Here is a 14,740-nt window from a genome sequence, read left to right on the forward strand (position 1 = left end):
AAAATATGAAATAAATGTTTAGTAGTATAAGTATATATAAAGATGAAAGTATAACTTATACAATAAAATTAGAAGTTATAAAATATGAAATAGGAAAACCCAAAATAACTTCATGAAAGTTAGGTTAGGTTTTTCCTTTATTAAGTAATATAGATATGCAACTTATAGTTAATATATTTGAGGTGGTTATATATATGATTATATGGGTTTTTAAATTAAAAATTTAAAGGGCAAAATAGGAATATATAAATTATGCCATGGTGGTGGTTACACCATGTTTTGTTTTTATATATAGTATAAAAGTATATATAATTAAATAAATTCTTTTTAGTTACTATTATTTCAAATATTTATATACTTGTTATCTCTCTTTTTAATATTAATTATTAGTCAAAAAGTTCTTATTTATTGTTGTATCTTTAATTTATTGAAATTAAATTTTAATAAGCAAAAGTAATGTGTCACTAAGGTTCAAAAAATGATTCCAAAAAAACAAGTGAATCACAATCATTCCTTATTTTTATTATATTTATTTTTAAGTTATTTTATATTTATTATGAGAATAATGTATCTCCTTATATAAGGAGATAACTTATTTCCTCTAACCAGTAAAAATGTAACATGTGTGCTATTTTGTTTATTTTTTAAAATATTTTTATTAAAAATGATGAAATATGACACATGTCATGATTTCACTGGCAGGAGGAGATAACTTATCTCCTTATACAAGGAGATACTCCATTCCCATTTATTTTCACTGGCTCGAGCATTATTTTAAATATTTACTTATTATTAAAAAATGTTTTAAGTTATTTTAATATTATTAGAAATTAAATAATTTCTATAATATTCAAATTTTGAGTGATAAATAATAATTAAATAATATAACGAGTGTGAAAAAAAGTAATACACGTAGATTAATAAAATGAATGGAAAAAAGGACTTAATACCTAAATGAGTATAGGATACCTAATTAAAAAGTATATTCTTTGTTTTCTTCTGTATCTTAAACCCGTATTATATGTAAAGCACGTCAATGCCAATTAAGTTAGATTTCATTTTTATATTTATATTGACCAATAATTGTTTGATACATTTGCAAAATCATATTATATTTATTTTCATTCATTATTATTTTGACTCACACGAAAATAAGTTTGATTTTAAAACAAGATATTATAAACAAATAACAATGTATCTAACTTAAAAAACAGTAACTATTCCTATCATAATACTTCCCTCATACACATCAAAATTCTGTCTCTTTACAATTTATTTATTTTTTCCTCTCTTTCTTTAGTTTTTATATTGACCTATAAAACTTAAGCGTTCATATGCATTAAATTTTATTACTTTTTTATTCTAGAGTCAATAAAAAACAAGAATACATAAATGCAATACATGACTGATAAAATAAGAAACTTTTAACCAATAAATACTAATGTATGCAAAAAAAATTTATGTAAAGCATTATTTAAAAAACGTGTTTTATTGTAGAAAATACACTTAGGAGTTTGACTGTTGGAAAACCCTCTCTATTTTTGTATTTTACCTTCATCATTTTCATATGGATATTTTCGCCGCCGATGCCGTTTCTCCATTTCCCGATTCCGGCGATCTCATTTACGACGCTCTCTTTTCCACCACCGATATCATCTCCCACCACCACCACAACCACCACAACCCCCAGAAACTCCGCCCTATACGCCCCAACGGAATCTCTTCCCCTCCACATCTTCCTCCTCTTGATGCACCCGGGTCGGGTCATTATTACGGGTTCCCGTTAACTGGGTCAGTTCATTTCTTCAACCCTTTCGTTCTAATTTCCATAAAGTTGCTAACTTTGATTACCCCATGATTCTGCCATGACCCTTTTTCTTTCTTTTTTGTTAATCAAGGTGTTTTTTTTAATCTATCTTTTTTATCTTTGTCTAATTGGGGTACAGTATTAACCATTAAGGTCAAAGGTATTTTTTTTGTTTGTATTTTTCATTTCTATAATAATAATAAAAAGAATAATTGTCCTATAGTTTAGTATATGTTATCAAATTTTAGTTTTTGACATAATTTATTTATATGGGTGTATGTGCAACTTTTGATTTGTTGTGATGAAGTTTTATTCCTGCTTCATAGAAGGGAAATATGGAAATTCTATGAAGTAGTTCTTATCATATAGAGTTATAGACTTGGTATGTTGTTATATAGAGCAGTAAATGGCCACTAATTTGGTTCATCCTATTGTTATAGGTAAGTTTGTTAAGTTAAATGATGCATTCTCTTAAAGTTGGGTCAACATGACAGCATATGTATCTTTTATTTGAACAAGGATTTGTTGTCACAATGAGGCAAAAACAGAAAAAAAGTAATGAAGGTTTAATTTTTTTAATTGTCCTGACATGTTTTCATTGGCGTAACATGAGTTGGGACATGTTTAGGGACAACATATCTTTGTTCTTCTTATTTGCTATATACAAGATGTTGTACCTTGTAAAAACCACTACTGGGAAAGAACTGCAGCATCACCTCTTAATTACATTGCTTCTGATGTCTGAATGTTGTTGTTTTATCGTGTTTTCTTATTCGCTTATACTTTTGATGTCATGTATGGTGAGATGTGTTAAGTACTAAGTAGCATTTTTCTTGGGAAATGGCATGTGGAATCAATATCCTATAGATTCGAGTTCGACCAACCTAGCTAGTTCCGTGGAACTAATTACCTTTAACCCAAATTCATATCAATTTTGGCATTAATTTGAGCTGTTTGATTGATTTATTCTTTATTGTTTCAGTTCATTTTTGGATGACGATGAGAACAATGTTTACGATGACAACTCCTCAGGAAGTACGAAAGAACCTGGCTCGAGAAAGAGAAGCAAAAGGGAGGGAGAAAATCTTGAAAATTTTGTACAGAACTTGGTAACAGAGATGATGGAAAAGCAAGAGCGCATGCATAAAGAATTGGTGGACATGATAGAACAGAAAGAAAATGAAAGAATAATGAGAGAAGAAGCTTGGAGGCATGAGACGATGGAAAAATTTAAAAGAGATGAAGAAGCTAGAGCAGAAGAAAAGTCTCGTAGTTTAGCGATCATATCTTTAATTCAGAATCTAATCGGCCATGAAATTCAAATCCACCAACCAGCCGAAGGTGATGCGAATACCCATAGAGAATTAATCGCTGATCAGAATAACAGTAGATGGCCAGATGTTGAGGTACAAGAACTCATAGCTTTAAGAACTCCCTTGGAACACAAGTTTCAAGTTATGGGACCGAAAGGATCGATGTGGGAGGAGATATCCGAAGCAATGCATAAAAAGGGCTTCAACCGTTCCGCAAAGAAGTGTAAGGAAAAATGGGAAAACATCACCAAGTACTATAAAAGAACAGTGGGAAATGGCAAGAAAAGGCGTCAGAATAGTAAAGCTTGCCCTTACTTTGATGAGTTAGACACTCTGTATAGAAATGGCATCCTCAACCATGGAAGTGCATCAAGCAATACCAACAATGTTACCAAGATTGAAAAAGAGGAAAGTAGAACTCAATAATCATTTATATGGTTTATGTAAAATTTCCTTCACTGGTATATCTATTTAAACATTTTCTTTTGATTTTTCACACCAATGAACTTTATTAGAAAAATACTTAGTGTATATTTTTCGTTGGGGATTTCCCGGAAAAAATTGTCATATTTTTCTCCGATTCCTTATGAAAGATATTCGGTCCATTAGAATAGAAGTTAAATAGCGTATTTATACCCTTATATGGAAATAATAGGATAGGGTGTCATTCCCTTGAACTCTACAATTTATTATTCAGTTCATTAGGTTGGTTTTTTGGGGTGGCATAAAGCATTTGAAAAGATGCAGAATAAGATGGTTATGTACAATTCTTTCTAACAAAGTAAGGGAGCTTTATTCCTTTGATATCTAAGACTGGTTTTCATATTATATGTAATCAATAGTTTGTTATTTGAGATTTAATATGTTTAGGAGACAGAAGAGATTGCAGATTATGAAGTATGTCATGTTATAATTTGTAAAATAATAATGAACTTTTTCCAGAATTATGCCACATTAGCCATTACATTACATTTGTCACTTGTTTTTGTATAGAAAGAAGAGGCCTTGTTTTTTGTAAGATAATAATGGATCCCTTTGAAGGATAAAGATTTGTTGTCTCAAACCATATTTCGGACTAATAATATTAAAGTAAAAACAAAAAAGAAATAATGAATATTATTCTAAAATGATACTATTTCCTTTTTTTTTCATATCTTTTGTTGTTTTTATTGTTTCACAATTTTAACAATAGGTCATACTTATTTTCTAATACTATTCTCATTTAGCATCTTGAGAGGGTGGCTTAATCAAATAAGGAGGAAAATGTAAGAAGGAGATTATAACTAAGAGGGGTTGAATTAGTTGACTTAAAAATTATGGCCACTTTTTTTACAAAATCAAAAGTTAACGTGCAGCGGAAGATATATGCAGAAAAATAATTAAGATAAAATGAAAGAGATAAGGGAGAAGAGAATACACAGTGATTTTTATACTAGTTCACCTTCTAGTCTATCGAATGCTATGTCCAATACTCTTGCAGCACAGGAGATTTCTTCACTAAGAATTATGAGTTGTAATTACAATGTCTCACCTCGATATTTCTATGTACCTTACGCACTCCCTAATCCTTATTCACTCTTGGAAAACACATTTCCAAGTGATTCTAATCCCTTTCTTTCCACACACTGTGAAAGAAAATATTTTGTAACAATATTGAAGAATGTACAAGTATGAAAGTAGTATAACTTGCAATCCAATCAACTCTTTATGTATACCAAGTAATAATGCTTTTTGGAAAACTTTGAAACACTTCTAAGCAACTTCAGAAAAACAACTTTGAAAGTTAAGGACTAGTTGCAAAAAGTGTAGAGAAATAACTTCAGAATAAGTTTAAGAGTTTTTGGAAATTGTATAAGAGTTGTGTATTGTTGTATGTTTGTGTTGTGAGAATTATAGACTTTATATAGACTTTCCAAACACCCATGATGCCTTTATGAAAGTGTATGAGTTGTTTGAAGTGAAGAGATTTCGTTTGGAGTGAGAGCATTTCATTTTGAAATCTGAAATATGATGCAACAACTCTCAGCAATCGATTACTGACAGTGGGTAATCGATTACCCAAACTCTTTTTCCACTATTCATTTAAAATTAAATTAGAGTAATTGATTACAGTAATCTAGGTAATCGGTTACTCAACTTTTCAAAACTGGTAATCTGTTACTCAAAGACAGTAATGGATTACTCTGAACAATTTTAAGTTGGATAACTCTTTTCTCACACACGTAACATGTTACTTAGATGACGTAACCCGTTACACACTATTTTTGAAAATTGTTTGAAGTATTTTAAAGTGTTTCAACTTTCTTTAAAAATAGTTTGAGCATTACTACTTTGTATATTTAAGAGTTTTAGGATAAAAATACCTATAGAGACTTAATCTAATTATCTTGAAGTTTTAATATTCTTTGTTTTCATAACTATTCTTCCTTTTTGGTGATGTTGACGTCTTTATCAAAACCATGTCAAAGTCAGGAGCAAAGATCTTCTTCACAGAAAAGGAATGATGGTCATGGTTAGTTAAGAAGTTGAAATGAACAACCTTCGTGAAAAAAGAAACTTGATAAAATGTGATTTACAATTAAATCTTAGGAAGAACAAAATCCCTGAAGAATATATAATAAAGTTCATGAAGGAAGTTCTTTTATGTGAATATTGGCAGGATATGATATGAAAATTTTATCCAATTTTATCCAATAGTTTATCTGTCTAGTGGGTAGAGCAAGTTGCCTATAATATTAAGATATCAATTATTAAATGTTATGTTTTAATTTTTTATTGGATCTGAAAAATATATAAAGTTAAATTATTTGAACTAATACATAGTTAATTGTAATTTTAAAAATGTGATAGGGAAATGTTTAATAATTAATCTAAAGACATAAGGAAATGTGTATCTAAAATTCAGTAAATCTTAAAGAGTCTGTTCTAGGTTTTAAGTTCCTCCTCCATAATTTCTTTGAGCTGAATAATTTTAAAGGATGACGATTTTATCTACTAAGTGGTGGTTGAGTCACTTCCAAAGGTGAAGCTTATAAGGATTGATGTTGAGTGAGTGCATGTGATAGCTGAAGATTGGGCTAGTCCTTTAAGAGGGTTCATGAGGGAGTATGAGTATTTTAATATCTGTTGTCCCACAACTTGTGTAACTGTATGTATCATTGTTTTATGATTGGTTGAAAAAATATTTTGAAGTTAAAAAATTAATAATTAATCATTTTCTGATTAGTCACGTCTAAAAGTACACGCAGTGGCACAATTTGTAGGACAACATATGTGAACCCCTAATTTAAGTGAGCGTAGACAACCCAAATTGTCAATATTAGTTATGTACCTAATTTTGTATATTATACATCTTTCTTTTCCTTATTTGAAATGGGAAAACATATCTCATCTTCAAATAAATAAGTTCGTTCCTTAAGAGATTATATATGTTGAGAGGAATGTCAAGTAGATTAGTTTAAAGACTTTGGTATTTATAGTACTCAAATAATCTATTAGTTTTAGAGGTGGTATTTTTTGCATCTTGGAGTCTCTGATATTCTCAATAAGGTAATATAGGAGTTGGTTGATCACTAACATGATCTAGTGGTGTTTTATCAATGTGCATAGACTAAATCAGAATTGAAGACTTGCTTTTTGCATGTGGCTAAACATTTTTTTTTCTCATTTCAGCTATTATTCTTTGCTCTAGAAAGTGAAACATATGAGATATTATCATTAACCAGATAATATGATTGCCTTTTGTTATATGACCTTTTGACCATTTCATATTCATATTTAACATGATTCATGAATATCAACTTAAAAGGGATCGTTCTAACAGTGTAATATCTATGGACAATGTAAAAAGTTATACACAGCCCGTACATTATTTGTTATTCATTTATATTATTTTTATTTAAAAGTCTATAATAATTAAAAATAGATGATAAATAATACAGTAATAATGTAAAAATCTCTTACACTGTCAGTGTATATATATTTTCCTCTACTTCTAAAAGTAGTTGTTCCCTTCAGAACTTACACATACAAATTAAGGCTTACATTTCACGTGAAACTTCACATGGAAAAACCTCAATAGACACGTTGAATATACTTTAAAGCACACCTATCTCTCTTAAGCAGACCGTTTCATGCATCTAATCACATCTTTGATTTCATAGACAAATAATCATTTTTATAATTAATTTATCTTTATATCAATGACATTGCATATTAAGTAGACATGACAACTACTTTAACATAATTAAAACCTTCCATTTTGTTTGGGAGTTACGAGGGAAATAGAACAAGAATGATTAAAGGGTTAAGAAATAGGAAAAAAGAAAGGAAAATGAAGAAAATCTTCTCATTCTTTGGAAGTATAAAATTTAGAAGAGAGTAAACTAATGATAATATAAGTATTTTTCATTTTTCATTAAAAAATGTAATTAACAATGAAAAATAAACAATAATGTATAATTATATACTATTACTAAAAATATTTAGCTATTTTGATATTTTATTTCAAAAAACCACAAATTTGGGGAAATTTAAAAATAGATACATGAAGAGCTTTGGAAGGTTTGAGAGACCCTCCAAAACCTTTCTCTCTCCTTTATTCAACTCCCAAACAAGGAGAAAACTTTCCAAGTTCTTCCTTTCATTCCCTTCCAAAACCGGATGGGGATCACCTGTCCCAGTTTTGTGTCCCAAACCCTGTCCCCTCCAATTAAAATTTGTCATATCAATTAAATATGTCACCTCATTTATTAGAATTTACTTGTTGTTCCATTTTTATCCTTTCCCCTCCAGTAGTGATATTGGTTTCAATCCACAACCCATTATCTAATATATATTTTTCTACTATTTTCTTTCTCTTAAAAAATTCCCCATTTTAGTTCTCCTTTTCCATTAGATTTCACGCATCCTTTCATGCCACCGCTGTCGTTGGAGCCAACCAATGTGAATGGAGCCAACCAATGTTTGACCTTCTTATGCTTAAATTTGTCACCGGAAGAAGTAAAAAAAGGAGATAAAAGGGAAGAAAAAAAAAAGGAGATAAAAGGGAAGTGATGAAAAAGTCACGTACAACAGTAAAAACGAAATGGAAGGGGAAGGGATAAAGTTCCTACATTGAGTTTGGATCAGGAGGGGGAAAAGATAAAAATGGAACAACAAGTAAATCCTAATAAATGAGGTGGCATATTTAATAGATATGGCAAATTTTAATTGGAGGGGACAGGATTTGGGACACAAAACTGGGACAGGTGATCTCCATCCTCCAAAACTTTACTTCAGTGGACACAGATCACCTGTCCCCATTCCTGTCCATTTTCCTGGCCCGGTCCAATAAAAAATTGACACGTCATTAAAAAAGAAAAATTTAAAAACTTAAAGTTACATATGTGCATTACTTGGAAAACTCATATTGACTTAGGACATAGGGATACACTGATTTTGGGACAGGTGATCCCCATTCTACTTCAGTTTTCATCAAAACTTAAGGTAAATATACATTAGACATTTGGTGTTCTTATTGCATATATCCGAAATATATGGGACCTATTATTGGATGCATCGTGTCTGCATGATTCTTCCTAGTGTTTTCTTGTCCGAAATATATGGGAGCTATTATTCGATGCATCGTGCCTGCATGATTCTTCCTAGTGTTTTCTTGCTTCCAAGTTTGAGGTAACACATTGTATCTACTTGAGTTTAAACCATCATTTACATGATGTTGGACCAAATGGGAGGAATACAAAGTAAGAAGAGATGTAGAGAAAACGTGTTTTGCATGTTAAATTCATGTATATGTGTATTATTTTTTTTGGTAAGCAAAGATTGCATTAAAAAGCACAAGATGTGCTAACCCAATACAACAAAAAGAGGTCACTGATTAATTGGAATACAAGCCCTCTTAATACAAGACTTAGGATCGCTACACCAGAGAATAAAAGAGTTGCCAGGTTTGCTAAACTTTGCCGAGAACCAAAACCAAGATCTTAATTTGATCAACTCCATAATCATATTAATATTGGGTCTCTTCCCTTCAAGTATATACTATATATTAAGTGAAAATCTTCTATGCCTCTACTATTTCTCTATCTCTATACCAAGACAATAAAAATGTTATTACTTATCAAAATAATGATAATAAACTCTTGAATTTCATAAGATAAAATAAAAATTTCTTAGGGACATGTAACTTTTTTAACATTTATCACTGTTTTTTGTTTGGTCTGATCTCATTTTATCTTGTATGAACCTAACTGGTCAATCATACTACCTAACTCCTATTTGATGAAGTATTTGTCTACAAGAAACTTAATCATATTATTTTGAACTATAATTAACACATTTAAGTCGATCATCATTTTATTATACTTTATTAAAAAATATTTATGTCAGTTTTATCTCACTGTCTTATACTATTTTAGACAGAAAGTAAACTATACATATTTGATTCTACAATTATTTTATTATATGTAACAAGCGAACAAAGATATATTATATCTGATATTATAAATAAAAACATATTTTATTAATTAAAAATTATAAAAATTTATTATTATTATTATTTTTATTTCATTATATATGTGAACACACAACTATCACAATATGAAAGTCTTTGTTGTCCTCGCAGTGCCAGGGTGCCAACAACATGTGTTGAGCATCTCAATTATATATACATGTGTTCAAGGGTTTCCTTCACTATTTATTTAAATTTAATACACCAATTAAAAACAACAAAAGTACTTACCCATAACCCAATAATCTAACTATAAAAAAACCCTATCACTTAAACAACTTCATCACTCAAATCAAATCCACACCTAACCATAAGCTACCATTAACATAGTTGTGTGAAATGGCTTCCAAGGTCTATGTTGCCCTATTTTTATGTCTCAACCTCATTTCTTTCACTATGGTGACCTCTAGTAGGACATGTCCTATAGATACCCTTAAGTTTGGTGTGTGTGTCAATGTGTTGAACTTGGTGTACCCAATTAGGGTCACCACCAACCCTACCTTGCTGCAACCTCATTAATGGTCTTGCTGATCTTGAAGTAGCTACTTGCCTTTGCACTGCCCTTAAAGCTAACGTCCTTGGCATCAACCTTAACATTCCTCTTTCATTGAATGTCATTCTTAACAATTGTGGAAGAACTAATGACTCTGGTTTCGAGTGCTCTTAAATTTATATGCTTCATGTTCATGTTGTACACTTTTGATATTTCTTTTCATTTATGTGTTCTTGAACATAATTGGTGATTATTTTCTTCTGTACTATTCATGTTGCTAGGCATGACACTTTTACTTTTACTTCATGTACTGATGAATAAAAGTTTTGATGCAAATAAACAAATAAAATTTTGGGATTCCAGTGAATAACTATTTTGGTTTCTGAAATATATTAATAGAGTAGAGATTTAGTTGATTTTATATAATCCATATATCTCCTCAACTTGTAGTAAGAAACTCATCTCTTTCGGAGTGTTTGACTATCTCTCCTAACAAAAGTTGTTCACAGAATTGACCATTGACTTTTTTATCGTTTTGGGAATCTCACGGGATCAAACACCACTTGACGAATGTCTTGTTGATTATATAATCCCTAAAAAGGTATAGACAACAATTTAACCAATAACAATAAAATATATTGTTGATATGCAATATTAACATCATTTTATTACATCAATAATTCAAATGATTTGGAATTTACCTTTAATGATTGAGAAATTAAACTGAACTTCCTTTATATGAGAGTTCAAGTGCTCTAGGACTTGAATATATACTATTGAACTGAATTTCAATAGTAGTACAATGGTGTAACAAAGATATTTGATGTCCAAATCCTTGTCTTTATTTCCTTTATGTAAAATGGAGCAAAGGTTGTATTTTATTTTCCTTCACATCCTTATGAAAATTACAAAGGTTGTATCTACAAAAGAGAAAGAACACTATACACTTATATGACACCATAACATAATAACTAGCCATAACACAATAGTTTTCTTCACATCATTTAGCAGAATTGGTGTAGGAAATAAGTCTGAAGTTGAACAACAATAGTTTTATGCTTTACTAAATTGCATCCACATTTGGCAACAAGTCCTGCATCATGTATTTATGGCACATTGAACACATGTACTAGTCATAATTTTCAGCCACTATGACATGCAAGTTTTGTTGCACAAGTTGATCTTCCAAGCACCCTTGTGTGTCAATAGAAAACCTTACCAACCCTTGGCTTCCACACTTCTTGCATCCTATATTAATAGTCCTCTAATTATTAAAATGTATTATACTTTTCTTTCTATTGAATATGAAGAGGGAAACATAGTACAATGGTAAGGTTGTTGTTGAACATGATGTCATTGGTTTAGACTACCTATATCTAAGACCCATTAAATAAAAATTTCGTGCATTGGGTGTGCCTTTTTTTAAATTAAATTTGACGATAAAATCAAATTTTGTTCTCTGTTTTATTTCCCATCTTATTGACATTTTGTTGAAAGGTCGGTACTTTTTTCAAAGAAATTTCCACATTCTTTGTTTTTTGGTAGAAAGAATTTCTATCATTCTAAATCATGAATCTAACTAAAATTGTGATTATACACCAAAATACATACACTTAATTTTATGTTACAAATTCATACATACTGTTTCTATTACAATTGCAGACATTAGCGCTTTGGTTTTTCTGTTGTCTACACATGACTCAAAATTTTAAGATATACTAAATCAAAATAACCTTCAACTAATCAATTTTTGATAAACACACTTATATCCATGTTTATATGTGGGAAAAAACTAGAAATTAAGCGTGTTTTTGTGAATTAAGTTTTTGAAAATAAAGGGAAAGAGAAAGACAAAATCATTTAAAAATAATATTTTATGTTCTGAAGACTTTTGTTTCCTTTTTTTTCTTCCAAAATACAACTCAAACAGCTATTGGTCACACAAGCAAGAAACTCTAATGAAACAAAATCAGCACATAGATGGTGAAGAATGATATAAATTATCCTTTCAATATAAAATATTTCACCTGCATATTTACATTGTCTATATTACATTGCTAAAGTTTTATATTTACATTGCTAATACTTATTAAAAAAATAGGAAAATTGTTCACACTCCTAACTACCTATTCACATCTATGCATTCTAATAAACAATAAAGTATTGATAAAGAAACATATATCACACCTTTATGCAGAAGTTAATATCCTCCACATGCATTTTCTTTAGTATTGTAAGATGATTGTTTTCATCACCAAACAAAAACTGCAAGGAAAATGGAATAGAATAAGACAAATATAGGGATGCTGCATAACCATAGAAGTAAGAACATTGGAGGCTCTGGACTCATAAAATAAGGGAATATCACAACAGATGATACTAAAAGCAATCCCATAAGCACTGTTGCCAAAATTCTATTATCCTTTATGCTGTGTAAATCAGACATTTTATTTTATCTTGTATAGAACTTTTTCAAGAAATTTCTATGTGACTGATTTTATAAGGAATTTGATTGAAATGGGTCATTAAATGGAATAATGATGAAAAAATGGAAACCATTATTTTTCAGTTTTAGTATTCTAAAATGAAATTAAAATTCACTGAAAAACATTGTTTTATTTGGGTTGGATTGGATGTATGAGAATTTAATTCATATCAGTTACTATAGTCATAGCCAATCAATAAAAAAGTTAATATAGTCATAGTGTTATTCCCTAAAGAAACGGTTTTGGTAACACTTAATTCGATGCAATGTATTTTTCTTGGTCTAAAACTCAGATCATTTTGTTTTTGTAGTTAGGGAATGAATATGAACAAGGTAATCAAGTAAAAGAGATGATAAATGTGTGGATGCAACTATTACCCAAAAATGGAAGATGAGAACAAGGTGCATGCATATGCATTGATTTCTATATGGGGAAAAAACAAGTGCAGATTTTTTAGATTTGACTAGTCCAATTACACTTTTGAATGAATTGATGATAGGAGGAATTTTAATAGTTAGATAGATCTTAGCAGCACAAAAAGTTTTACTTTCTTGCTATATACTTTTTTACAGTTAATTGTTAATTATAAAATATATAATTTTTATTCATAAATACAAAAGATCAAGGATTGAATCCTTATGTAAACCAAAAGATTAAGAAATTGATTATTGAGAACAACATTTGTTAGAAAGAATATTTACACTTTCTCAAAGGGATTAGTTTATTATCCATAAAGTGAGGGTCAAGATTTCATTAGTTATACCAAAAAAAATATGAATGTAATATTTATGCATTATCATTGAAAAGATTTATATACAATCAGTACATCATCCATCATTCATTGATATTAATTTTTTTGAAGAGTCAATTATGATAAAAGTGAACAGTGAATGTACTAATAATGTGTAAAACTCTTACATTGTTAGTGTATACATTTTTTCTAAAAAAATATTAATACATTTTATACTTTATGATACATGTATATCATATAAAAAATGGTTAGCATGATTTTAAAATAATAATAATAAATCAATATAAAATATATCCAATAGTGTAAGTGAAGTACTTGGGGTGATTATATAAAGGAAGGTGTAACAGATTGCATCAGCTACTGTGAGCAAGTTCATGTATTTTTTTGGAAGTTCGTGTATTAATTTTATGAATTCGATATATACGATTGTCAAGAGTTTAAAGAAAATATTTATGAATGAAAAGGAAGAAAATGAAAAGACACGAGAATATATACAAAAAAAGGAAGGGAAAGATAATATACCATAACAAAAAAGGAAAGAGAACGATAGTACTATACCTATTTCTATTCTATTTAGGGATAACAAAAATAAAACATTTTGGCCTACGGAAATTTTTATCATAATCTCTATTGGAATGAGAGACGTGGAGATTCTTTTCATTTTTTAATTTAATAATCAGAAGTGATCTCTGCTCTTAAATTAGTAATTAGACTTTTGAAAAGAGTTAAATTTCCAAACACTTGGTTGAATGGTGGTTTTTGACACAAATGACAAATATACATACACATTTTGACATTAAAAAACCCAAATTGATTAATATATCCAATTCCGTGTTTGAAAAAACTGTCAACAGTTTAATGCTTGGATATTTTAAAAATTAAAGTGTAAAGATTAAAGTTTGAGGTAATAAACTAATAATTCATATAAAATAAAACATAATTTTGAATAAAGACTCAAATTTGTCAATAAATTTTGATAATGAGATCTTCTATCGCCAATAATTGTCTTCCCCACTGGAATAGAATTTCCTTATGGAACATGTGATTAAAAAAAATAGATTGTAAATGAAAAAATTATACCTGAGTTTACTAGGGAGAAATTATTCTAATATTGTAATTAAAATCAAAATAATTAATTTGCTCTATTTCTTTCTCTTCCATAGTATCAAATATAATCTGAAGTTTTTGGGCAGATTATGTGAGTCTGTTTATTTCCAAATTCTTATTATATAAATAATCTTATCCAAACTTGTTTCATTATATTATAAGTATTTTTTTTGCAGAAAACTAAATTGATTTTACAAGAATAGTCGCCATTGCCCTTGATAGACATGTTATCATAGCGGTCACAATAAATTATACCTAGTATGATATTCTAT

At 29.4% G+C, this 14,740-nt stretch overlaps 1 protein-coding gene across 1 annotated transcript; it reads left to right on the top strand.

Moving 5' to 3' along the window:
• Nucleotides 1,500-3,642, top strand: LOC109333760 (trihelix transcription factor GTL1-like). The gene is made up of 2 exons (XM_019569326.1): nt 1,500-1,791; nt 2,790-3,642. The coding sequence occupies exons 1-2, from the start codon at nt 1,568-1,570 to the stop codon at nt 3,544-3,546; spliced, it is 981 nt and encodes a 326-aa protein (XP_019424871.1). The 5' UTR covers nt 1,500-1,567; the 3' UTR covers nt 3,547-3,642.

The sequence above is a fragment of the Lupinus angustifolius genome, chromosome LG19 (genome assembly GCF_001865875.1).
Source record: "Lupinus angustifolius cultivar Tanjil chromosome LG19, LupAngTanjil_v1.0, whole genome shotgun sequence".
Classification (NCBI taxonomy): domain Eukaryota; kingdom Viridiplantae; phylum Streptophyta; class Magnoliopsida; order Fabales; family Fabaceae; genus Lupinus; species Lupinus angustifolius.

Excerpts from the sequence above, each read along its gene's own strand:
- LOC109333760 (XM_019569326.1), top strand. The coding sequence starts at position 1,568 with ATGGATATTTTCGCCGCCGATGCCGTTTCTCCATTTCCCGATTCCGGC. Across the intron at positions 1,792-2,789 it reads TACGGGTTCCCGTTAACTGG|TTCATTTTTGGATGACGATG; the intron begins GTCAGTTCATTT and ends TTATTGTTTCAG.